At 51.4% G+C, this 27,074-nt stretch overlaps 1 protein-coding gene across 2 annotated transcripts in view; it reads right to left on the reverse strand.

Moving 5' to 3' along the window:
• ARHGAP26 (Rho GTPase activating protein 26) overlaps window positions 1–27,074 on the reverse strand; it is a 146,052-nt gene that overhangs the window by 69,788 nt on the left and 49,190 nt on the right. For both annotated transcript variants that reach the window (XM_042790078.1, XM_042790077.1), the window contains exons 12-14: window positions 12,646–12,682; window positions 5,135–5,200; window positions 3,765–3,839 (exon numbers count right to left, since the gene is read on the reverse strand). In XM_042790078.1, the coding sequence (XP_042646012.1) occupies window positions 3,765–3,839; window positions 5,135–5,200; window positions 12,646–12,682 (178 nt within the window). The remainder of the gene's footprint in view (window positions 1–3,764; window positions 3,840–5,134; window positions 5,201–12,645; window positions 12,683–27,074) is intronic.

A 27,074-nucleotide genomic window follows, 5' to 3' on the forward strand; every position in this document is an offset into this window, starting at 1 on the left:
CTCTCCCCGGGCTGCGAGACCAGAGGGGGTTACCACATCTTCACATGGGGGTTATCTGAGGAAAGAAAAGGGAGCTGCAGCACGCCAGATCTACATCAAGAGGAAATTAAAACGTGCTGGTTGACAGCAGGAAATAGAAAATTTAAATAGAAAATCAGGGATGGGAGGAATCCACTCCCGTTCCCCCCAAAAAATCATTTTTGCTGGTTTGTTTTCTTCCTGGAGGCAAAAAGGAGCAGCAGCAGAGGGGACGGGGCCCCGTTCATGCCTGCAGAGCCCGGGCGATGGGCTGGGTGCCACAGGGTGGGGAAGGGGGATCAGACCCCCCCAAACCCACAGCCGGGACGGCACCGCAGGCGCAGCCCATCCCGCACGGCCACCGCCCGAAACCCTTTCCAGGGAACTTCTCCAGCTGCTCCCGGGGGATGGAGGAAGCTGCCGCCGTAAAACAGCTGCTTTCAGTTCCTCACCAATTTCTCCAGGGCCGGAGAACCGCCCCGGGCACCACCTCATCCCCCAGCCCTAACTCTCGCCTGCGCCTGGGTGGCTCGGGAGATTTCCAAATTAGCCACATTATATCCCGGCAGCGAGGGGCCACAGGCAGCCCCCGCCTCACTGGCCCTTCTGGCTCATACTGGGAAGGAGCAAGAAGAGCAGGTCAGGTGCTGTTAATGCTCCACTCATCTCCGTGCCGAGTTTCAGCAGCAGATCTGCTGGTACCACCACCATCCTGTGCGCACACACTTCCCCAGTAAACCCTTCCATGGGAGCTCCGACTGATAAGTTTGTTTGTTGGGTTTTGTCCTCATTTTGATGCTGCGTGGTGACGGTGAAGGTTAGGGCAAGGCAGCTTGCTCTGTCATAGATGACCTGCCTCCCACGAGCGCTGGGGGATGCACCCCTCCCCGCTGCACCCCGGTTTAGACAAAAACAAGCTGTGCTGGCCAAGCCCAAGCCCTGAGCTGCCCCTGAGCCGGCTGCTGCCCACGGGAAGGCTCTGCTCCACTGTCGGCCGAGCACAGGGCTGACCTCCTGCAGAGTCACCTCCTGCCAAAACGCCTTCCCAGCAGCGTCACTGACACCAGCCACCACTCCGGGAAACCTGATCTTTTTGCCATTTAAACTGTATGTGAATCAGTAACGCTGCCCACATTCATTTCTAAATATAAGGGAAACCTGAAGTTGTAAGAGCAATTTGGCTCCTCCGTCCACAAAGGGTTGGACCCGAACACGAGCGTTCGAGCCGCTCCCGGCAGGACGTCAGAGCCTCGAGGGCAGCTGAGAACAGAAGGGGATTTGACAACGGACATGTTTCTGTTTGACACTGGCTTCCCAGACAGCCTGGACACTGGGATTGTCAAAGATTATTTAATCGCCGGCGATTCAGAGAAAGATTAAGGGAGTCACGGGTTTGCAAAGCGTCCCGGCGGCTCCCGGCACGCACTCGCCTCTGATGGGGCTTCCGGCACCGACGGTTAGGGAAGATGTGCCGGGACAAAGAAAAACCACCAACAATCTATCACCGCGTTATGAGACACGAGGTCAACAGCTGAGTGACTTCAGTCGCTGAGGAGATAATGGATGCTGGATGGTGTCCAAAACTCTGAACCCCTCCCAGCTTGGGCGAGCTCTTGAACCAAGCAAGTTTTGCCGTCTGTCACAGTCCCGCCACCTCGACCCAGAAGTGATGCGGCCCGAAACCGCCCTTGCGAGCGGAAAATGGGATCGGTCGCTCTGCTCACTCGCGAGAGGATGCGCGCCGGCACGGAAAGCAGAAGCAGAGGACCCGGCCCGTCAGACCCGCTGCGCCGTGGGGCACCCAATCCCCAGCCTATTTTTATTGGTGGGCTGCTGCTCTTTAACCGATGCTCTAACGCAATAGTGCCAAATGTGCGCGCCACGAGGCAGCTCTGCCTCATCTGCGGTACTGGGGTGGCTAGCAGGACATACTCACATGCCCCAGAGCCTATGCCAAACTTCTACTAATAAAAGAGACAGAGTCAGCCACCAGCTCCTGTGACCGCAGCGAACTTTCCAAATGCCAGAGCAAAACTGGTGCAGAGAGGTCCCCTTGCGACAGCCTCTGATTTAGAGCCTTACCCTTCTGTTTCCTAATTATCCCTGGATTATCAATTTTGCATAGGTTAACGCTGACAACTAACAGCCACCACGGGCTTTGCTCAGTGAACATCTTAACAGTGGGAAAAGAAGGGGGAATTGGAAGAGGAGGAGGGAAGATGTTGAAAGTAAAACACAACGGATTAAAACTTTTTGCAAGGAGAAATAGACAGAGAAAGGAGCACTGGTGTCTTGGGATGGCAAGGAAAAGGAAGTCACGTTGCAAAGGAATGATAATAAGTGAATCGAAAGAGGAAGGAGACCACAAATGTCACTCACTTCCCCCAAGGAGTAGCAAACACATTCATAAGAGCACTAACAATGATTAAGGATTTGTTTCCCCACTGTTAGCCCTATTTCATAGGTTGTTTTGCCAAGTCTGAGAAGCGTGAGCTGGGGCTGGCGAAGGGCAGCTGCTGCTGCTCCAACCCAAGTGTGTGTTTCCTCAACATGGTTCTTCAAATGCCTGTCTCATGCGTGTCCGGACAGACTCCCGCAGGGTTGCAGCTGGGGGACGGAAACGACGCCTGCTAGTTCAGGGGATAAAATGGTCCATTTGGTCACACACAGCCACAGCCAACCTCAGCACCAGCCTGGGCCACAGGGAGCAGGGGAGGCTCAGCCGAGGGGGCCAAGGCCTGGGAAAAAGCCAAAGAGGGAACAGCGTGCATTTCTCTGTGGATCAAATATAACCCCTGGGCTCTAGTGGACACAGAAGCTGGGCTGGGAGTCAGGCTGCAGATCCTCCAACGCAGACTAACAAGCGTGAGCCGACACAGAGCTCTGCAAGGCTGTGGGGTGGGGGAAAACCACCACCACCACCGACAAGAAGCCACTCCAGGAAAAGTCAGCCGTAGCCATCCACCTGCACTGGGAACAACTAGCAGCTCACTGACAATCGCAAGACTGGCTTGCTCCTGCACGTTTCAGTGCTCAGATCGGGCCCACGGGGGACGCTGGTTCAGAGCACAAAGGCGCTTGCAGCAAACACCATCGCCTCTCTCGTGCCATCGTACCATCCCAGAGGTGGGGAGAGGTTTCTGAGGGCTGCAGGGCAGACGCAGGGCGGCTGCACGCCGGGGCCAGCGCTCAGAGGAGCCCCACATGGTCAATACCAAGCTCTGCCGTGATGTGACCCAACACCTCCTCTCCTTCCGAGCACCCAGAACTGCAGGACCTGATGCCTCAGGCACGAGGGAAACGCATGCTTGAAAGGTCTGGGCAAGACTGTGTTAAAACAGGTCCAAGGGGAAAGTAAGAAGAGCCACAGGCAGCATGCAACACACAAGAGAAAGTAATTAAAAAGTATTCTGGGAACAACGTGGCGGGTATGAGATTAAAACCCAAAGCTTTCAGCTACTTCTTTGAAGATTTTAGTTTGCATTTGGGAAGGCTGCCAAAATTCATAGCGCATGTGAGCAGGACACCAGTGACTGCACCAGACGACCTTCTAAAGCCACGTCCTACACGAGTCCTACCTTAGCAACCTGCCAGCGGTGCCCCGGGACCTCCCGGCCTCTAACAGCATGTGGCCCTAAGAGCACATTCACCACAATTAGGTACCCTGACGAGAGGCTCTGCTCTCAGCTGGCAAGACTTCAAAGCAGCACAATCTACTCGCCTTTAACAAAATACGAGATACTTACCCATTAATATACTCAACAGCTTTTGAACTCTAGAGTTTACTCCAACAATTCGGTAGAGCCCTTGCTCATTGATCCCTAGGAAAAATAAAGAGCTTATTAGGAGAATGTCACAAGAGCAACTAACATTTCTTTCATTTCTTTGGCTTCTCTAACAGCAAAAATAATTAAATCCTCTCACCAACTACATACAAAATCATAGAAGTGGGTAAAATTTGGTTTTGATGTCAGGGCTTTCACATATTCCTTAAAAGTACTACCCCCAATTAGCTGATGAATAAAAGATGTAAGGACACCTTTCCACCACCCCACAGTCAGCAAGGGAGCTATGGCTGCACCACAAAGGATCTGCACTTAACATACAACACAGGGGCAGTTTTGGAAAATTTTACTGTGCCAAGTTCTTCCGGTTGAGGTCTGAGCCTTTTGCATGTCCTGCAAAGAGGGAACAACAAGGCCTTGAACCAAACGACCTGCTAGGGCAGAGAGCAGCTGAAGGACGTGGTGACAGAAGCCCCTTTGCACCGAAGCAGCCCAAGCTGGAGCGTGCTGCTCCTCCCCAGCTGGGGCTCCCTCAGCTTTCCCCAGGAACCGCACTTCCCTTGTTTGGTCTCCTCTACCTATTTGTTTATTTTTCTTTTTTTTTTTTTTTTTCTTTTTAATTTGCCCCTAGGTAAATTTTCTTTTTTCTTTTTAATTTGCCTGCTTTGCTCTCAACACCAGTTTCTGCACTGCTGCCAGTATTATAGGGGAAAACGTCACGTTCGAACAGCCCAGAGCATATTATGTTGCCTAGGGGCAGCAAGAAGACCCCGGTGAAAGAACACGAGCAGAAACACTGCCAGCTCAGAGCCCTGCTCAGCCCGAAGTTTCCTGTGAGGCCTCTTCTTTATCTACTCACATGAGCGCAGGCACCAGCGCTGTCAGAACCGATGTGCAAACAAGACCTGCATTTCACCGTGAGGGGCTCAGGTGCCAACAAGGTAGCCTGTCTGTATATAAACAGTCTTCACAAGAGGTTTAGGGGAAGGATTGCAATGCCCATCTATCTGTTATCACATGTGAGAAGTGCTTTGCAGCAGTCCCGTGTGAAGGGATGCTCAAAGTGCCCAGCTTCAGCCCTTCCCCTCTTTTGCATGTCCGGTGCATTATTTCCTAACTCTGCCCCAGTGTTTGCTTAGCCCCTGCTAACTCCAGCCACGGAGCAGCCGTGTGTCTCAGCAAAGGCATCTGCCCCCGGGCTTTATCTGATGTGGGTCTCCGAGGGCTAACGAGTCATTTTTGTTCATGGAAAGAGCATGTAAGTAATTGCTCTGCTCCAAACAGCTTCAAGGCCATCCCCCAAAACAGGCCCATCCGGTGAACTGCTCTACCTCTTGTTTCGACAGCATGTATGCATTTCTTGATAATGCTGAAGCCGATATTATCCAACTGGGCAGCTGAAAGGGAAGAGAAGAGAGAAGTGATAAACACCGAGCACGGGGACGGCTTCACACTGAGCACAACGCTCGTCCCGCAGTCCTCGCCGGCACTCACAGCAATACCACACCCCTGCTCAGACGAGGCGGGGAGGGAGGAGGAGGAGATAAATGAGGTGTTCAGGGCAGAAAGGCACAAGTACAGTAGCTTGCACCAGGTGTAACCCAGGCAAGCGCAGAATGCTAATCCATCATTTCAGCCTCCACATCCCTCTGAACCAGCACCTCCCACGCCTGCCGAGCGGCAGAGCCCTGGGCTCTGACAGGCATTTATGCCTGCAGTTGGTCAAAATATTAATTTAGGATCAAGGTGAGATAACCCAAAGAGACCTTCGTCTGGAAAGTTGACAGCAGGTTGCTTGGAAAAAATAAGGGAATCGTATATATTATTGATGCAAAAAATCCTTGAAAACGGCACAGGAGGCAGCTTGCTTGGTGAGTCCCAAATAATTCCTATAAATCCTTTCAGCTCTCCACCCAGCTAACCAAGCCACCTACGTGCTGGAGAGATGCCTTCATGTCGAGGATATCTCCATCACCTCACACTGGGGACCACCTGCGTATCTGGGGTACCGGACTGACCTCCCTGGCTTTGCCTGGGGCAGCGGCACAGGGGCCTTCGCTACCTTGGATTTCTTCTTGGGGCTTTTGAGGTGGTTTTGTGCAGATGGAGGTTTTTTCAAGGACAAGGCATAGGACAGGTCAGAGCATTGAAAAGTGGTAACACTGGGTAACAATCAGGTGGAATGGAGAAGCAGGAGATAACTGTAAGCAGCAACCGTGAAGGAAAATGGAGTAAAGAAATCAAAAGAAAGGTGAAAGCACAGAGGTAAAAACATACCATGAAGAGGAGAGAGCTGACGGCATGTGGCGGTGGAAGAGCAATAGGGACTGGGAGATGGGAGTGAAGTTCAGGTCAAACCTCTGTCCGAAACATCTGTGCCCAGTGGGAGGGGACCTGTCCCCCCCAGTGCCTGCACCACACTTGAGGCAGACACTCCTGCCCCCCAGCAATGCAAAAGCCCAGCTAAACAATATTGTCTCACGAACACTATACGTTACATCCCATTTATCCTCACACTATGCAGATTTGCACAGTTCAAGAACAGCCCCTTCTTTTATTAGCACAAATGAAATACTTAGTTGGTGCAAATTAGGATGTCCTGAAGGCAGCTGACTCTGCCTGAGAGTAAGATCTAAACCATTCATGTTAATGGAATGTAAAACTCAATTAACTCATGCCATTGCAGGTTTTCATATGTAATTTCAAGGAATTGCTTACACACGGATCCAAATACCTGCTGGAAGAATTCATCCCTTAGTCAACTTTCCACTACTGCTCGGAAAACCCTGCCTGCAGACAGCTATTTGTTAAGGAAAATTACTTCCTCCCTACATAAAGGTTTGGGAAACCTTTCGCATGGCAGAAGCCCCACAGAGAAGGGTGTGCAGTCACCCCGGGCTCCAGGGCTGGGATGAGCCTCCTGGGCAGAAGACAGGGGAGGCAGGGCACGCAGCCCGCCCACCCTCCTCCTGCCACCTCAAGCAAAACCCTTTGGCCCCGGCTGGACCCAGCAGGCAGCCTGGGCCCAGCCTGGACCCAGCAGGCAGGAGCAGCATCGCCAGGGACTGGGGCAGAGCCACGACCCGCTCGGCTCCCCGGCTGCCACACAGAAGGCGCGGGATTTTCCGAGGCTCGTACAGCGCGGCTGCGTACAGCACAGCTGCCCAGCTGAACTCCGGAAGGTAGAAAAGGCACAGCCTTAGCTTAAAAGCAGATGACTGACTCTGCGTCTGCACAGGCTGGAGGGAAGGCCGTGTTGTGAGAGACACAAAACTGCATTTTACCGAGAGCACAGAGGGAAGGGATCAGAGCCCAGGGCTGGCAGTGTCCTCAAAGCCAGGCACGTGCAATTTTACTCCTTTGTATTCCCCCTGTTCACATCATTTATTTAAACACAGATTCGCTGCTGGTGCATGATAAGCTGCCAGCTCACTGGCTGCCTATGGCTTGCATGGCGCAGTCCCTTACTAATCACTTGTTTTGAGTTCTCTGCTGGTGGCGTTTCTTGTGTGATGAATGGCACAAGAACCTGAAACACTGAAACAGTAAAACAGCTCTATTATATTTTTCTGGGCAAGCACACTCAAGTGCTGAGCCAACATAAGCACACAAGTTGCAGGATGTCTGTGCCATAGGATGTGTGAATATCCAGGAGCTCCAGGGCCTTTTGCTTGGCACCCCGAGGGCTCTCCAGCACGGCTCCCACCCCGTCTCCAAGCACAGATGCAGCAGAAAATCAATGTGCCATCAGTCAGTGGGGCACAGCCTACTGTACCCCTGGCCACGGATAAACACAAGCACGAGTGTACCTGAGAAGCAAGAAACCACGGTGCAGAAACCCTTTTGTACAGGCAAACCCAGGTCAGCAAGCCTTATGAGCCTTGGCTTAGTACTGGCCAGAACCCTGATCTTTCAGCATCCCTGCACGGTGCTGTCCTGGATCACCATCCCAGGCTCTCTGCCACGCACTTTTAAGTGCCAACCCATCCCCTAAAAGCAGCAGTTTTCCCCTCAGTCCCTCGTGGGTTTGCATTTGAGCAGGAGACACCGACAAAGGTGCGGCTTTCCCCTGCAGAGCCCACCACTCCAGAGCTGAGCGGGAGGCTCGGCCCACACCTTTCTGCAAGGGTAAGAAATCAAGCAGCCCTTCCGGATGGAAGTGACCAAGCATAATCCTCCTAAGTAAATGAATAAGCTCTTCCACTCATTGCCGAGCTCTGGATCAGGAAAGGTCGGGGATTTATTTGCAGTAGTCCTATCCAGAAATAATATCTGATTAAATAGCCAAAGTGCCTTTATTCATCCTTAAATTTAACTTTTAATGAGCATTGTAAAAGCTTGATTTCCCCTCTCACAGAAGCAGCTTCTCTTTATCTCATTCATTTACCCAATGAGTCAGTTCAGCACCAGCACAGATCAAAGTCAGATTTGTATCTACTGCTGCTCGGATCTTACACTCGCTTCATTCGCCCCAGCAGCACAGAGATCCACAGCCCTGTGCTCTGGCCCAGCAGCTTAGACCCCGCTTAGCTTCTGTCTGATCCTGGCTGCAGGGGAGGAGGAGGGGAGGAAGGACGGGGCATGCGATGGGCTTTCAGGGCTGGGGAGAGCAGCGCTGTATCAGCGTGCCCGTGGGAAACGCGGGCTCTGCGGTGCCAGACAGAGTCTGGCCTGTTACAGCCCCATCCTCGTCCCCGCTCTCCTCCATGTCCTGACAGCAGGACTAGAGTGGAGGGGCGGCTCAGCAAGATTAACAAGAAAAAAATAAAGAAAAAAACCTGCTCTATCAAAAACCCCACCAACCCCAGCCGTCAGCCAGCTGACCTCAACAAGAGCTGCTGCTGCAGCCAGGCAGAGGCAGGAACGCGTGTATGGGAGGGACAGGGCCCATGGCCCGCGCTCAGATGGATTTAAATCATCGTGGAGCTGCCTCCTGCTATCAGCTGGGATCAGGAAACGAGAGGGAAGGCAACAGGGAAGAGCAAACGCTGGGGCTGCCACAGAAAAGCATGGCCAACGTGCTTCTCCGCTCTTCACAACAGGCATCCCTAATCCCCATCCCAGATGTCTGAAACGGCCTCTCAGTCATAACAGGAGTGGATTGACAAGCTCTTTTATTATCAGAGGCAGTATTTTCCTCTGTTCATGCATTCAAACCTGTTGCAGGGGCAAAGCCTCCAGCCCTGCCTCCTGCTATTCCCCCTCCCTTGAGGCTCTCATTCCCCAGGGGTGAGATGTGAAACACAGCTCCAGGCCAAGCTGCACGCCCCAGGCTCTGCATACAAGAGCAGCATTTCACCGCACAACCGAGATGCAGTATTCATACTGTAATCTAGCAGAGAAATATTTTACAGCAGCAAAGGTGATACACATCGCTTGTATTACAGCTGTTACACACACACACTTATCTGACCTTCCTGTAGCATCATATTTCTAGTGTTACTGAGCTGGTCTCATCCTGTTCTATTTTTGCCTAGCAGATTATTTCTATTTAATCCATTAATTGCTTTACTTTACGCTGATATGGCATATCAGAGCATTGGTAAGGGGGTAAGGCGACAGAATCAGCTCTGTTCAGCCTCAGGCAACCTTGCTGACTCCAGCTGTGTGCACGTCGGTCATGGCAATGCAAGGTCAAAGCAAGTTCTTCTGCATAACCCACCACACGCTTCTGTGCCGTGCAGTGCAGTGCCACGACGATTACTGTTAGGAATTCTTTCCAAGACTTTATAGAATTATGAGCCACAGAGGAAAGGAGAAACCAAGAGGCAGAGACCAGAGAGAAATGAGTTTTTAAGTCTTACTTCAAGTCTCGAACTATCAGTGAGCTGCCAAGACTGGGAAATGAAGATTGCTGGGGACAGCCAGGCCACCCAGACAACCGCACCAGCAGACAGGGCAGTGAAGGGACTCAAGCTCTGTGAAGAGCTTATGAAAATAAAGACAGCCTTCCATGCAGTCCTGAGCTAACAGAACCACACGGATATGGAAAAAGAAGAGGGGAATGGTTGGGAGGGGAAGGGAAAGAAGTTCTTCTGTGCTTTTTCATGCAGTAAGCACAAACGGCCGAGAGGATGTTTCCACAGAGCAGGGCAAGTCCTCCTGGTCTGCAAACCAGTACATGAAAATTCATCTGGCCCTCACAGTTCACGGACACCCGCTCACCCCCACCGCTCGGCACTGCTTCCTCCCAGCTCCCAGAGAAGATTAAGATAAATCACCCTGTAGGCCTATGGCCATCTGGCCATACAGCAGGAGGTAAAACCCAAAAGCTCTGTAAAATTAGAGAGTGGCCAAAAAGAAGACCTCAGTATAGCACTGCAAGTCTCAGACTAACCTAAGCGTGGGCAGGAAGCAGAGGTATATAAGGTTTTCAGGGTCAGGAGCTGCACCCCGACTCCACTTAATCACTGCACTCTTTTTGAGTCCTTACAGGAAGCTCCTGTATGCAGGGCTGCATGGCAAAAAGCCAGCCTCCGAATCAGTTTGGAGTGTAGCTGATGAGGCAAGCAGTTCACTACAGACATGGTTTTAATGAGGGCTAAAGCAGAGTCAGATGTCTGAACATACCAGCGGCAGCCCCGGTCGGAGGCGTATGTGAAAATAATTGCCACCAGACGGTTCAGGAGCAGTGCTCCGTACGCCGCCTTCAGCCACGGGTCCCAGCGCACTACCTAACGCCACGGGAGGAGAGTCTACAGAGCAGAGAGGGAGGGTTGTGCTCAATTTGAAGACGGGCCATCAAAATGGAAGAGGTACGAAAAGATAAGAAACTTTGCCAAAGCCTCCTCAGCCCATTAAACCTCAGCTTCGCACTCTGAAGACGCGCAGGGAGAAACTCGACCAGTCTCGCTACGCTTTGCCAAACGCTGAGCTGCTTCGGAGCGGCACCGACGCGGGAGGCAAACATGGGAGCTGCCCCCAGACTGGGGATAAAAGCGGCTTTTTCCTCAAAGCCAGCGGCCTCCAGCACACCCCACACGGGCATCCAGCTCCGACACATGAATCCCTCTCGGACTAAGCCCAGGAAAATCAGTTCTTTGTATGGCAGCAGCGGCCGCAGCACTGGCCTGGTCCTGTCCCCACCTCTGCTAACGCAGGCCCTCGATGAGGCTGTGCACAGCTAACCACGGGCAGAAGCCGGGGCTGCGGGGGCAGAAGGAGCCTGGCTGGGAGCAGCCCGGGGGGAGCACCAACCCACCCAGACAGCCCTTACCTAAGGAAACCCAAGAGAGGCATTTCAGACCCTGATCCGAGACCCCTTGCAAGCTTGGCCACCAAAGACCGGGATTAGACAGTACAAATAACCCTGGGAAAGTCACAAGCACGCTTGACTCAAGCTCTCACCATGTCTAAAAGAGCTGCCGTGGCTTTGCAGGATGACTCCAGCCTAAGTCACAACCCCGGGAGGATTTCTGGCTGACAGCACGTAAGATGGGAAGGTCAGGGTTTGACAAGCACTTCTTTCAGAAGCGGTAATTACTTCACCAATCCTTCCTCCCACCCCCACCCCTAATGTTTTCCCTGCTTTTGCAACACCCCTCAACAAAGTTTAGAAAACTTTATTTTAACACGTTTCTTGAGCCAAATCACCACGTACTGTCCTGGCAGAGCCAGAGGTTGTGTGCAGGGAACACGCAGATCAGTGACAGTTCATGGCCAGGGTAGGACAGAGTTGAGCGAGTCCTGTTCTCTGTGCCTCAAAAAACTCATTTTGCCCCTCTGTGAAATGGAGAAAAGATGGGAGCTGTTCTACGCAGACTCCATACCCGGCTGGGGCTTTCGCCATACGAGCGCAAGGCACAGCATTTAACTCTGCAAGGATCATCTGGGTCACACAAAGCCCAGAGGAATACGTACGGGATGAGATGGATGCGCAGCTGACGACATGGAGGACCAACAGGAAAGGGAGAACCCACGTCGGAGAGAGCAGAGAGGAGGAAGAGACTGTTCTGTGCAAAGGCTGAAAATGGGTGCGAGGAACATTATCTGCAAATTATACCTATTATCGTGAGAAAAATGCTTCTACTCAAGATGAAAATGCCCTCAAGCGGCTTAAAAATGAACTATTTACTAACTGTCAAACCGGGCTGGGCTCCGCGTGACCGATGACTTTGGGGGAAGGAGGGAAAGGATCAGAGTTTTGAGTATTGTGGTTGTGGCAATTCAAACCTACTGCGAAATGGCTCAATTAAGGGTTTTGAAACACAGGACATAAGAGCCAGGACCAGGTGCAACCACTCCTCTAGGAAGAAAAACAAGTGCTTTCTTGATTCAAGTCTTTGATTGCCCAAAATACAATAAAAACAGCTTTTTTTTTTTTTTAGGGGCTCTTGTTGACAATCCTGATTAGGTGGGACCTCCCTAGTCTTTCTATTTTTGCTCCAATTCCCTTCTGGAAAAGGCACATTCATCCTCCAGATTCTGTTTCAGAAAGGAGAGCTGGTTGGTCCAAGATGCCACCTATACCCATTGGCTGCAAAAAGCAAAAGTAGCCAGTCCAGGGGCACACCAGCACCCCCTGCCCCAGTGCTACGGCCCGGGGACACCAGGGTGTGGGCAGGCAGGAGGGGACGCATCCTGACATGCCAAGGGAACAGCTCAGCACCGCTCTCCGTGACCTCAGGTCCCCCCATCAAGTTTCTGTGCCTGTTCCCTGCTGGGTGCCGGACCCGGCTCCTCCCTGGGGCCACCCTGCGGTCCCCACGCCGAGCCCCGTTGCAGAGCACAGCCTGGTGTCCCCAGCACTGGCAGCTCAGCCTCTCCTGCTGACCCACCACAGCCTCCACACCACACAGCCCAGCCACCTCCTCAGGGGGCTGGCTTGAAAGGAAATACTTACTGCCTTCACTTTGGTTGTCCTTGTTCGAGTTGTAGACCTGGAAAACACAAGAAGAAAGTCTTATGAAGACCCTGGCCCCACCTGGGAAGGGACTGCTGACACGTTTGGTGTCACCCTGACTGGTGAGGGCTGTTGGGAGGACCTGCCTCGACCTCCCCCAGCAGGGTGGTCCCCAGAGACCACCACAGCATTCTGCATTCAAAATGTCAGGTCGCCACGGCTTTAGAGTTGTATTAAAATAACAACTAGGGCAGTTCTTAAAACAAGTGAATGCAAAGGGGGATGGACTAGGTAAAAACAGAAGCTAAAGGGGCTTTTAAACAAAACGAAGGTGGGCATTCCTCTCCTCCAAGCTTTTCTCAAAGGCACACATAAAGGACAAACTTAGAGCAAAGCAGACAATTCCCTTTACATCTTACGGGCATTACAATAACATCTGGTAGGTGTAACTCCTACGAGGAGTAGGAAGCCACCCTTAAGCACAAGTACTTACAGACTGAATGAACAAGTCAGGCAAAGAGTAAGAGAGGAAAAGAAATGTCATTAATTTAGAGAGGACCTGAAATGCAGAAGGATGAGACATTGTACCCAACAGTGCCTGTGACAGAGCCACCCTCTGAGTCAACGCTGGGCCTTCACCCCAAGACTCTCCTGTCTTCAAACACTGGTGCTCTTCCTCCTGTCCCAATCACTGCTACAGCCTGGCTACTTTAGATTAAAGTAATGTTTCAATGGGTACAATTAAAAAGGGGAAAAACAATAGCAGAAGGTTTTAATCACAGTTTGAGGATGATTTAAAAGCCTAGCATAATGAAAACCACAGCTGTGAGAAGATCAGCCTGCAGACAGGTTGTATTTCTCTAGCTCATCAGAGTAAAATGTTTTAAAATCATCCTTCATCAACCCAGGGGCCCAACAGAAACACACACACACACACCAGCACTCCATCAGCATCACAAGCTGGAGTTGAGCGTGGCAGCATCCATTAAAACAGGAAGAAAGGCCTGTGTAGGCTGTTAAACAAAGCCAGCAGCGCGCACACCCTTCCTCTGCTGGGAACAAAGCTGGGAGCCCCTTTCCACTGGGAGCGAAGCACGGGGAACTGATTTAATCACATGCTACCTCCAGAAATAGCAAGCGGGGAAGGAAAGTTTCCAAAGGCGATGTTGATAGCAACACACAAGGCAGCAACAGCCAACACATCCGAGGGGAGAGGGGAGGAGCAGAGGCTCTGATCTGCGATCAGGCCGGCAAGAGTTTCTCAACCTTTCCCTGCAGGCTCCCAATTACTGATATTCACACCAAGGCCAGAGATTCAGAAGCTGCCTGTGAGTGTGAGGCTCTGTGTGCTTCCAGCGGGGTCCCTGCTGGTGGGGTTTTTTTGGTTTATAGCTGACACTATAACATCCTCAAAGGATCAGTGCCAGCAGCAACCGGGCACACACACTACCGACCACCACGGACCTCGCCACCGCGCTCACCCGGGGTGCCCCAACACCAGCCCCACTGCCCACACCAAAAAAAATAGCCCACAAAACAGCTGTGTGTCACCTAACACTTCTGCAAGAGCACCATTAAGCCACTTAAACAGATGCCTGCCTTGAAGGTCACCCGACCAGAGGTTATTCCCGTGCTCCCCTGCCCGCGGGAGCCACCGCAGCCGCAGCTCCACTGACACCTCCGTGGTGGCAGAGGAAGCGAGCAGCTCTTGCCCCACATGCCAGTATCAAAGAACTAAATGAACCTCTTCATTTGAGTCCTGTGGGTTTGTCTTTAACGGGGAGCTGCCCCGATGCCAGCCCCGGCACGGCCACAGCCAGCCGTGCTGGCATCAGCTCCGCCACCCCGGACACCTTCAGGGAAGGGCCAATCTGATGGCACAGCTCAAAACTGGCAGTTTGGGCAGAGACTGACCCCCTCAACACTAATTCTCACTCTTCCTGGGATACTTCCCAAGGCACACGCTCCCTCTCCCCCTCCCAGGCCTAGCTATGCAACGCAAGACAAAGTAGAGATTTTTGTTTTGCAGGAGAAAATCTATCATCCCACATCTGGAAACTGGGGGATGATTCAGCAGCAAAACCAGCTGTTGTCAGCAAGTGAGTTTTCCTCCAGGAACAGTGTTTATATCAAGAAAATAAAATAAGTGAAAAGAAGGAAGGAAACCAACAGTGGGCTCCTCTGCCAGTGGTGCTGTCTAGCAGCCCCGGCCATGAAGTCAACTTTCCCTGAAGAAGATTTTCTCTCCAACTTCAGTATCAGCGTTGAGGACTCGTTGAAGGGACCAGGGGGACAGCTTGAGGTAACTCTTACCCAAAGGTTTTCAGATGCACGGCCCTTCCTCGGGACCCCACACAGACTTCAGGCCCTGCGCTCTGCCCAGACACCAGCTCCTGGGCTTGGGACACCAAAATATTTTCCAATTCTTCTGGGTGAACCCAGCTGCCAGCCACTCGCCCTGGCACCCGACCCACGTCCTGGCACAGCTTCGCTCTCTGCTGTCCTTCTCCCAGAGGTTCCCTCTGCTGCCCAGGCCCAAAGGACCAGTCATGCAGCTCAAGTTATGGTGCACAGCACATCAGCAACAGGGAAAAATGTGTCTGCCTGCATATTCGCTCTTCCAGTTTTGTTACATGAAACAATAGAGGTTGTTAATCATCAGAGGCTGTTCTTTAAAAAAGGGAAAAGGACAGACAAGGAAGCTCAATATGCTTATGCCGTTAATTGCAAAGTATGCACACAGTGAAAGGAAATTTCATGCAGAGGTCAACTATGCAACCATAAAACAAGGAGATACTGTCATCCTACATCCATCTTATTAAGGACAAACCTTTTATCCATTGTCAGTGTGTTAATCCATTAACACCAGTCTACAAGATCAGGGTTTTAACCAAGCCCCAATTCTGTAATATCATTTCCTTTTCCAAGAAAAACATTACTTTCAAAAAGAAATATTTCTCCTATACCGCCTCAAGCCTTTTGAAGAGAGAGATTTTTTAGGATAAGAGAAAGTTTCTAAGTTTGAAGAAAGTTCTGCTGTGTGAGAGGTCCAAGAGTGAAGCTCCTCCAGTGCCCCAAGGGCCGTCATCTGCCCCGCTGTCAGAAACGTGCCCTCAGTGCTGCCAGGCAGGGCTGGCCCAGCCCACAGGGACCCCTCGGGGTCTTGGCACAGCAAAGGTCACTCCTGCCCAGCTTGGCTTTACCAATATTAATATTCCTCTCTTTCCAAAACAGCTCTGATAATATGCAAGGGTTAAAGCACATGGAAGCATTTTAAGATTAAGCCTCATATGCAAGTCAGTCAGCTGATGGACCTACCTACCTCCCTGCGAAAGGGTGCTGAATTTCAAAGAGGTTCTTACTATTCATTACACCCAAGTCTCCATTGATTACTGACAAAAATAAAGTTACAGATTGTTCAGACAGGAGCATGTTTCCCCTGCACCATCCTCCCTGTAACTCCACCACACTGTTACACTGTCAATTCACCTTTACAGCACCACAGAAAATGATAAATCCAATCACTTCTGCCAAGGGACGGAGGCAACGGAGGCCCTGTGCCAACGGCGCGGCCCATGCACAGCATGCCCTCTGAGCCACTGGTGAACACCAATTCAGTCCAGAACAGAAAAACTCTGCGTACAGAAAAATTCAGCACGAGTGGGGAGACCTCCAGGAACCCCCATAGCTATTGGGTCGCTGGGTCTGTGTTCGGACAACAAAGACCTTCGAAGCTCTCCGTACAGCACTGCTCTTCTAAACCCTCTTTCAAACAACTGCCAAGTCCTAGGTTTGAAGAGTGAGGCAGATACATCTTTCCCCCACCCCTCCAAAAATCCGTTCTTTTGCATTTCTGTGCACAATTCTGACTGTGCAGGCTGCCTCACCACACCGGTGAGCGCCGGGTGCCGGCTCAACATGAGATGCATTGCTGGGGCACGGGGCTCTGACTCCTGTGCCAGCCTAAGAGCACAGGGGTAACACGGCTACACCTCGCAGGGGAACAGCATTTAACAGGCAGCACACAAGAGGTTTGCTGAGAACAGGCAGCTCTGCAAACGTGCACATCACCCAGGATAGAGCCAGATGATAAAACACTGTGAAATGCGTGTATTTGTGTATGTACATGCACCATCTTCCTGTTGTTAACACACTCTGGAGAAAACAGACCTAAACCCAGAAGGGTTCTCATGAAGCAAAAAGCTTCTTTCGCTTTTCAGTATTAGTCACTGACAAAGGGTAGGAAATTTGAGAGAAGAAAGCATTTGCCGAGAGGTGAAGGGCTCGTGTCCCACGTACCGCGTGTGGGAACAGGCTCAGTTATAAGACTCACAAAACCGGGTCTAGTGACTAACTTGGAGACAAATCCCTACCCTGCAGCACCGCAGGCGTTTTAACATCACGCTCTCATTAATTATTCCCATTTGATTGTGTCTTCAGAGCCAAAATATCTTTACTAGGAAGTTTCAGAAGTGATATGTTTAGAAAAGAAATATATTAACCTAGCACAAAATTTGCAGACCTTGACGCCCTGAATTTAGTTTTCTAAATTCAGACTGTAGGTGGGCAAATATCCTGAACAAAACCAGACCGCAGCTTTTTTAGTGGCAGCCACTACTGCTTAATTTCTGCAGAATCACTGCTATTTGACAGTTTAAAACAAGGCCTTTGTGACCTATCATTAAAAAATTCTGAGATACATCTGTAAGTAATCCAGAAGCATACATTTTCTAAGAGCACAATAGAAATTGCAATTCGCTATTATTTTGAAATTTTCCGCCAAAGTTAAAATCCTCCCCTCTCCCCCTCCCTGAACACTTGCACTATGCTCAATTATTAACTCAGTATTTAAGATAATTGATCAAAGAACAAGTTAATTCTTCCCGGTGATGCACTTCACCAAATATACACTATGTTTTGCAGAGGAAACGGTTTTATAGGGATGATTAAGAGGCCGGCGATGTTCCAGGGTGCGCTGGCTAGAACAGACAGCCCAGCAAACAACGCCGAGCCGCCCTGCTGCACCGGTGCCGGGGGCCGAGCCGGAGGGCGACGCGCTGGCGTCCTCCCCGAGCCACAGCTATCGCCTCCTCCTCGATTCCAACCCCACCCGGACCAACGTATGGGCAGAAGCAGCAATGCAAGACCGCTGTACCCACTCCAGCCCCCTCCTCAGATTTCAGTTCTGTCACTACCACATACAAGCACCCACACTGGAGCTGTGGGTAAAACAAACACAAGCTGTGGATTTTCATAATCAAAAATCCTCCAACGGCCGCCATCCGCAGCCTAAAATACTTCTAGAGCCACCTTTCATAGCCTAATGTCACCTCCTGCTTGCGCACAGATAAACCAAGAAGGATCCAATCCATCCATTTTCCAACCTGCTCCTAAATAAATTGCACACATGAGCATGCAAAGAGCAAAGAGGTATGTGGGTTGTTCGGGATGAAACTGGATTGTGGGAAAAGAAAAGGAAAAGGAAATAGCTGCGGTTTGGAAGGGGAACTAAGAAAAAGATGATGAGTAATTTTATGTTTATTTCCTCCTTTCAGGGTTCACACTGGCTGCCCGTGATGTCTATTAACCTCCACAATAAATTAACTGTGCTTTCATATGGCAATTGTATGTGTGTACAAATCCTTTATATGAATACGCTACATTTCATATACAAAGCAGTTCTTTATTTAAAACTCAAAACGGCTCAACCTAAGCTGCATCCCTGGGAGGTTGAACAGCGTTCAGCACAGTTCCCAAAATCTTTCAGGTTCCAACACCGGCACGGAGTTCTGCCCAAATGGCTAACATCTAGAGGAAAGAATTGCCCAGCTTCTCAGAGGTGGGAGGTGGCAGTGCTTTCCAGAAAGCAGCAGGGCCAGCACTCCTGTTTCGCAGCCGCAGGCAGAGGGATTGCCATTAGAGAAGGAACTCGCCATTTCAGTCACCTAATCCATGCCCTGGCGTGGAAGATTCCACCTTACGCTCCTCTTACTAGTGCTGGGACCTACCCTTCAACCCAGACTTTCCATTTAGGCTCAAACTACTGTGAGAATAGGCCAGTCCTGCCAGATTTCCTTGGTCTCCCTGGAGGAGCGCAGTGTTTGCAAAGCCCTGAGCAATAGGAGGAAATGCTGCAGTGTTATGCAATTTCCTTGTGATTCATATTCAGAAATCCTCAAAACAACCATGAACGAGTTTTTCAACTTGCAGCTCAGAAGATGCACAAGCCAAAAGAGTATAAATAGAAATCATGATATTCCCTCAGATTTGGTAGCCCAACTGGCTTGCCAGCCACCCAAGGACAGGTTGTGAAGACACGGGCAGGAGGAGCGCTGACGTTTTACACGGTGGTTTTGCAACCTTTTTGTAAACGAAAAAGGAAAACCGGGTGAAAAACAGCCTGCAGATTGGAGCCCAGCCACCGTGCTTGACTCAGCCGGTGCTAGGTGGGGTGGTGTCTGTAGAGCCCTGAAGCTGCAAAGCCGTCGCTGCACGAGGGCTTGCTCAGCCCAGCAGCAATCACACGTGCTGGGACTCTTGCACATCCCTTTTCCCACCCCTTCAATTGCCCTCCATGAGAGGGACAACAGACCATCAGCTTGGAACAAGTCTTTTCTCTTAACCTCTCTCTCACTTGGACACCAACGCTGCACCCGATCACTTCCCCACAGTCCAGATCCTGAAGTCCTCGTCCCCTTCAGAGCACAACAGAAACTCAAACGCATCAAGAATTTGTTTCCAATCCTACACAAGGAGTTTTCAGCCTGAGAAGTAGCAACCATTAAGGAAAAGGTTTATGAAAATTATCCCGCAATGCCTGGACAAAAATCCCTTCAGGATGATGTTGCACAGCGCTCAGGTGCTCTTAGGAGAAGGCCAGAGAAGACTCCCTCTTGCATTCACTTAAAGCTTTGGCAGCACCCAAAAATCCCTTCTGATGAACTGTAGCACAGGTGCTGTAAACAAGGACAAACAGGTTTTGCATGGACGTCTTGGGTAACCCAAAGTGACTTCAAGAGAGCAAAACTTGAATTACTGAGCAAAAAAAATGGAGTGAATTATTGAGCACGTTCAGTTTAAAAGATAAGGCAGCATTATTTTATTTCTACTGGTTTTACTGCCAAATACTCCATTATTTCCACAGCCATTAATGAGAAAAATAAAGTGAAAAAAATAGCATTTTCAAGCCTAATTTTAGTAGATACGGGTGGCACATTTTCTCTGACCACAAAGCCTATAAGAAGTTACCTCCTCACTTCCCCGAAGCGCAGTTGGATACAAGCACTTTCAGGGACTTCTGAGAAAGGCCAGGTTGTGGGTTATCCGTTTCTTCTGGCCAGGCACGTCAGTGCTCACGTTTCTTTTCTTGTGGCTGTTACTGCATTTCTGTCTTTTCCATGTTATTGCTAGAACTGGTCTTCATCAAGACAGGCAGCCTACAGTCCTCCCTACCTGCCCTCGCTCCGTCACACAGACCATGAGCACCTTTCCCTTGGGAGTGATGGCAGAGAGCCTGGCTCCTCTGCTTGGTTTTCTCACACCACTGGAGGAAAGAGGGGAGGTGGTGATGCCCTGGTGCCAGATGGCAGCTTGCCTCAGGGAGTCCCAGAAGTTGCTCTGAAAAAACAGCACCCCCCAGGCGAGCGTTTCCCTTGCCAGGGCCACTCTGCATGTTGTTCTGCTGCTCTTGCTGCCGCAGCGATGCTCCCGCCGTGCCATTTCACTTGCCCTCGTCCAGGAGGGCAGGGACACGGGCAGGGACCGGAGCTGCACAGCACGCCGAATGCCCCGCGTCCTCGTGCCTGCATGTCCGTGGGAGGTTGTGGTGCCCCTGCCCAGCCCCGTGGGCAGCAGCACGATATTGGTGTTTCAAACCTGGCTTCGATTCATCTAACACCACCCTGCAGCTGAAGGGATGCATCTCGCCCTCCGCACGCTCGCAGCCACGCCGTCCCACCGCCGCTAGCGAAGGCAGCAGTAGCACCTACACAGCTGCACAGGGAAACTGATCCAGCTGAAAATTCATCTAGCAAGCCAGTTATTAGGATTATTATTATTTCGTGACGGTCCGCAGCCAGATCAAGTTCACAGCGTGGGCACACAAACGTTCGGGCCAGCACCAGAGAAGCCGAGAATGAACAGTGGAGGATGGAGAGGCGGGAAGGCTCCCCACGTCCCACAGCTGCCAGGCTGGGGATCCAGAGTGCGTGGAAGCACACCCTGAGCCAGCTCCGGGCCTCGGAGACAGCGAGCAGCTCTCCAGCCCTGCTGCCGTACCCACAACCTGCCTGCTGACCCCCCACAGCGGAACATGATCCGGTGCAACACCACGACGCCCCTGAAAGGCAGGGACTGGGGGCTTGGCTGCAGGTTCCCAGCGTGTGCAGGGATGCTCAGAGCTGGGCCAGAGCCTCCAGGCAGCCGGGGCTCCCGTCACGAGATGGGGTGGGAGGACCCCGCACACCCTGCCCCGTGCAGCAGCAGGGATAGGGGGGAAGGGGAAGGAAGAAAGAGAAAAAGAAAAGAGTAAGATCAGCACAGGTCCACACCACGCCAGGCAGATCCTCTGCACCTGATGCCCGAGCAAGCTTGGCACACCACTGCGGAGCTGCTTTGTTGGGACACAGCCCAGTAGCAGGATGCCAGCAAAGCACAGAGCAGGAAGGCTCATGTACAAAAAAGCATATTTCCCTGTTAAAAGCAGGACACCTGGCAACCTTGATGAAATCAGCCCTTGTTTCTGGCTCTGCCTTATCAACCCTGTTCTAAATTTGTCCGAGAGCCAGGTTTTCATACTACAAGCAGGATTTTCAGAGCTAGACTACACTGTGTTGTGGCTAGAAATAACCTTCCTTGCTCTCTGAGCCAGAACGATACAGATAGGAGTATGATCTTTCCCAGCCCACATCCCTGCAAACCTCTCTGCAGGGGGAGGGGAGGAAAAAATATGCCTTGCTTCCCAAGTGAAAGACTTGGCAGGGCAGCAGAAACCCGCTGTGAAATGCTGGTTTATGTCATTCAAGCGAGGGCTGTTCATTTGGAAGAGGGTGGCCCAGGGTCCCTGGCAGCTCCTTCCTTCCTTCCTTCCTTCCCTCCCAACCTACTGTTCAGCACTGAACTAATGCATTGCAGTTGGAGCCACCCCCCCACCTCGCTTCCCTCTTTCTCTCTCCCCCTCCTTCCTTCCAACATAAATTTCAGCTCAGAACTTACACCAATGCCTAAGTCTGATTAAAAGAAAAAAAAAAAAAAAAAATCTATCAAAAGTGAAGCATATGGGGGCTTGAATCCTCTACACAGGTCTTGCTCTTCTGTCTCTCCACGCTGAACTAAATGATGGTTCTAATTAAAAACAAGCCCACGTTTTATTACAAGTGCAGGCATTCCCAAGAGCCTCCAAAGCCGAAGCCGACCGGGCTACCCGCCAGCCATCTGGACTGCTTAGCTCAGCGCAGTTATATAACCCGCCGTGTTTGTCACCCAAGGAAAAAATTACCTGGGTCAACCTAAGGAAAAACATTACCTGGGTCAAACTACCAACCTACCATGTCTAAATGCTAGAAGGAAATCAAGCAGCAGACACTTTGGGAGAAAAAGCACGGGGTTAGGCAGAAGCAACGGGGAACAAAGCATGTTAGATATACAGCAGTCTCTAGAATAATGTAACTAAAGGTCAACTGGCTTAGAAAAATACATTTTTGGAATAACTAAAGTGCTTAAAGTTTCCCAGAGTAGCATTTTTAAGCAAGTCCAGTGGAGCAGATATGTTCAGATCACTCAAGTGACTGATTAAAAGTGAAAACTTCTACTAGTTTAACAGCTACCCCTAAGTTTTCTAGGATGCTCGAGCAACAACTTGCACATCCTCCTCCACCAGCTATCTGCGCTGGAGTCCAGCCAGCTTCTCGCTCTCCCTCTCTCCCGCAAGCACACACGCCCTTCCTCCTTTCAACATCTACTGATGTACAAGGAGCCCGAACACATCAAAACCAGCCTAATTTTAAATGACAGTGTCATCCCCATTTTTAAAATAACTGTAACACAGACATGCCTCACGTTCCTCCTCTGCGAAAAGAGGTTTTACGCTGCCGGTTGTTCTGAACAATGGCTGGCATTTCAATGCCAAGACGGTAAGGTCTTTGAGGCGAGACCGCTTTTAACCCTCCATTTGCACAGCCGCTCGCGGGGGACCTTGGGTGGGCCATTGGGTCAGGCGTGCCGGCAGCACTGAGCCCCGCAGGGACCCTGAGGCTCTGGGGACGTCAGCAGGGAGGGGAACACGATCCCACCCTTGCCAACCCTGCCCTCCGCACCCAGGGACACCTCCATGAGCCCAGGGTGGCTGCAGAGGTGGTTTCCTGGAGCGGTCCTGGGACGGCAATGCCCCTTCGCCTCGCCGGTGCTGGGAGCCAGCCCGATGGAGACCTAAACAAATCTCAAGGCCCCTCTCCAAAACTGCAGCAGGACGTTTACCCCTTCCCAAGCGACGACCTGAAATCCCAAAGCACTGGAAACTACTCACCCCCCAGCACGCACACAGCACCACGAGCGTGCACCGCACTGGCGAGGAGCTTTTCTACCACGTGGCATCCAACAGGCGCCGGCTGCGAGACGGCGTGGGGCACGGCCGCGCTGCAGCAGCCTCAGCCCGGCGCAGAAGCTGCTTTTCTGGGCAGTGCTGTGCCCGCTGCCTGCCTGCTCCTGCCAGAGCCCAGCCCAGCTCCCCGGCTCCGCACGGGCACGGCGCTGCGGGGGGGCTGCCAGGAGCGGTAAATCGAGGGTGGCACAGGAGAGAGACCAGAAGTACAGGAATAAGATGATTAAAATGTCTGGAGTATCGAAGGGCAGGCTTTCTTCTGATGCTGCAGCTAGGAGAAGGGAAAAGCCTGGGTCAGGGACTGTGGTGGGACTGCAGCAGGACAGTAAATCACTGCTTAAAATGAAGTGCAAGGACCAATAAAGGAGGAAACAATGGAAGAGGCTAGTTTTGCCACTAATTGTCCAACAAACCTTTTACTTTAATTTTAAATTTAAAATAGAATAAAATACTCTAAGAGTCTATTCAAATCAGCGGCGAAGTTTGTTCTACTAACATAGAGCTATTCCCTGAATATCTACATGTTTCTTGAATTGTCTGCTCAAATAACTCTAAGCAGAGTTGCTATAAGAGCAGAAAGAAAAGGAAGGTGAACATACTCTCTTTGGCCTTCCATTCTGGGGCAGCGCTCTGTGCCTCCCCACAGAGGCTGCCAGCACAGCCGAGCAGATGCAGCCGGAGGGCGGACAGCCGGGTTCACAGCAAAGCAATGAAACGAAATCACTTGATGCAACCACCCTGCAACCTCTTCTCAAGCCGGTTCGCCCGCCCAGGCCCAGACTTAGAGACGAGTTACCACATGCCAGCTGATCTATCCTGCTCGCACACACGCTGCGCTTCAGGTTCGATTAACCGCCTTTCCCCAGGTACGCTGCAAACTCACATCACCTCTCACCACCAAGCTCACCTCCTGCCCTGAACTAGAGGAGAAGACAACCACGTGCTGTGGGAGAGTCGGTGGGTGTCCCGCCCAGAAGATGCGTTGTACCATGTCCTGTGGATCTGTGGCCGGACCTGCGCTCGAATCCCCAGCCCTCACTCTGTGAGTTTGGCTCTATGGGTATCAGCAGGATAATATGGGAGGTGACGGGCAGCCGCCGAGGCTTCCCCTGCAGAACTTCTCCCAAAGGGAGAGCGAAACCCAACTCGTGCCACCGGACCAACCATCCTAGTCGCCAAGTAAAGTCCAACATTCAAAGGCAATTTTTGCAGCACAGACCACAATGAAGAGTGCCTGTGGCAAAGCTGGCTACAGCAAAGAATGCATTAAAGAAATGACGAGACATCCGTGCACAAGAGATGAAAAGCAGAGAGAGGAGCCACTGCTCTGCTCCTGGATGACCTCGACAACAGAGGTAGAAGAAAGAGATGAGGTCACAAGCTTGCCGAAAGTGGGTGGGATACCACTTTTAGGTGTGTAAAAGCAGCCCGGGGGCTCTGTTCTCTTTTTAAGATGATCTAGAATGCCTCTCAGTACTTTTCTCTTTATGACCCAAACAGTTTCTTAAGCAAAGGACAAAAAACTGTCAGCCTGAAGCAGCTGTGATTCTGGCTGGGTAAGCCATCAACCACTGAAGCAGCATTTGCTGGAACCATAAATAAAAGCCTGAAGTCAAGGCTTAGGACCTCACTGGCTTAAGTGCTTTAGAAACAAAATAAAAGCATATAAACTCAATGAAAAGTTACTGCTTTTATAGGCTTAAAATAGGTTACAAAACAGAAGAGGGAGAAGGAGGGAACAGCGCTAAGAGCATGTGATACAAAAACTAACATGGAACATGACAAATTATCATTAGGTCTGAAAGCTCAGGCTGACTCTCTGTGGATCCTCTTCCACCACCTTTCCCCCAACAAGGACAAAGAACTTTTGGGGGCAAAAATCTTGAACTGTGGGATGCAAAAAAGCCAAGCAGAAGCTCCAGTGGGGCTCAGCATCACTGCAGCTGCACGTGGCGTACCTCCACCGAGACAGAGGTGCTGCTCTCGGAGGCAGTTCCGAGGCACCCAGGTGGTGCGAGAGCACAGGCGAGCCTGCAGCTTCGGTTCAGGGAAAGTTCACTAGGTTGTCTGGGTCAGGGAGCAGATTAGAGGCGAAGAAAAAAAGCAAACAGTAGAAACTTAGAGATTGAGAGGGGGAAGAGCGGGGAAAAAATGTCCTGTTCAGCAAAGAGACAGAGACAGGGAGATGGAGAAGCAGCAACTGGAATGAGTCAGGTCATGGAAAACAGAGCAGCAAGAAAGAATCTGCCATAAGCAAACAAACCCAGACAGGATGAAGGCCATGAAAAAACTGCAAGATAAAGCATATACAAATAACCATCTTTCTCTGGAAAGCCCACAGAAACACACGCCTGTGGGATCGAGAGGGAGAAAAGACCAGCGTGGAAAAGGCTGTGAGGAAACATGCTTCAGTGACAGAAACCAAACCATGGAGAGCACCAGAAGAGTAAACGCGATGATCGCTCCGACATCTCGCCCCCAGGCACTCCCATGCAAAGAGAAAACAGCCAAAGACCATCTGTAGTCAAAGACCTTCTGGTGAAGATTTTTCTACCACCTCTAATAATTCGCTTCTCTCAGTGACTACCAATTTACAGCCAGTGCCCTCAGAGAAAAGCACTGCTGACATTCTCAGTACCCAGAGAGGTCGGTCCCCGAGTCCTGCCTGACGCTGGTGCGGCAGCAGCCGTAAACGCGGCATCCGAAACACAAACCGCTGGTCCCCGCCTCCGTCAGCGAGGGGTTTTCAGGCTTCTGCTGGAACCACTTAGCTACAGAGGTAATGAGTGCGGTATCAAAACCAATATAGACGAAGAAAGTGACCTCCAAGGAGTCGGGAGATGAGATGAATTAAAACGTTAAAGCAGATCTGCAGCTTCCAGCGAGTCCCGGCGCAATACGAGGAGGTTGGGAAGGCGTGCGGCTGGTGCCCAACCGTCCCCCCGTGGCAGCGCGGGTGTTGGGACTCAAGTCCTTCAAGTTAATTTATTTTTTGAATGAGCCAAAATGACAGGAATGCCGAGGTTGAAAGCACTGGATTGAGTTCAAAAGACATCGTTTCCACTGGGAAATAAATCTCTCACCATTTTGTATAATTAGACAGGGAAAATGAAAAACAATTTCAGAAAGAATTCCCAGAAGCAATATCTGAGGAGGAGGCAGGAGGCGAGGGTGCTGCGTGTTGGACAGGAATGCAAGGCTGGGCTTTGTTGTTACACTGGGGTTTGCTACAAAAACACAACACCACATTTCCAGAGCGGCAACGCCAAAGGAGCTCCAGCACCCCCGAGCAGCTGCCAGCGGGGCAGCACGGCCGAGGGGCCGGGACCACGGCGGTGGGAGCGCCTGTTCCTGTCACCAAACCAAATCCACCACTACCGCGGGCTGACTGGGAGGAGGGAACCAGCCCCACCACAGCAGGGACCCCGGGAAGGGCCCCCAGGACACCCCCAGGCACAAACTGGAGTGACACAAGACGGTGGTCAGGCCTGGAGACCACGGAGGGACAGGAGTGGGGAAGGACCCCCGTGGCTGCGGAGGGAGTGAGGGAGAAGCCGAGAGACCTCACAGGTTTTGGTCTGCGCTCACCTCCCCTCAGTTTACCATGATTAAACACTGCCTGCCCGCCAAATTACCAGCTGCTCGTTTTAAGGCAGTAAAAAGACAGAGGAACAGAGGAGGGAAGCGGCTCTAATTTTGGGCGCTGCCGGGTTTGGGGGAGAAAACTGGGAAGGGAGCGCTTTTCCCCACCCCGTGCAGCACGAACAGCCCTGGCCGAACGCCGGAGCTGGGCGACGGGTACAGACAACCCAGCTCCCGGGGGACACGTCGC

Source organism: Tyto alba, unplaced genomic scaffold, assembly GCF_018691265.1.
Source record: "Tyto alba isolate M040663 unplaced genomic scaffold, T.alba_DEE_v4.0 Super-Scaffold_17, whole genome shotgun sequence".
NCBI lineage: Eukaryota > Metazoa > Chordata > Aves > Strigiformes > Tytonidae > Tyto > Tyto alba.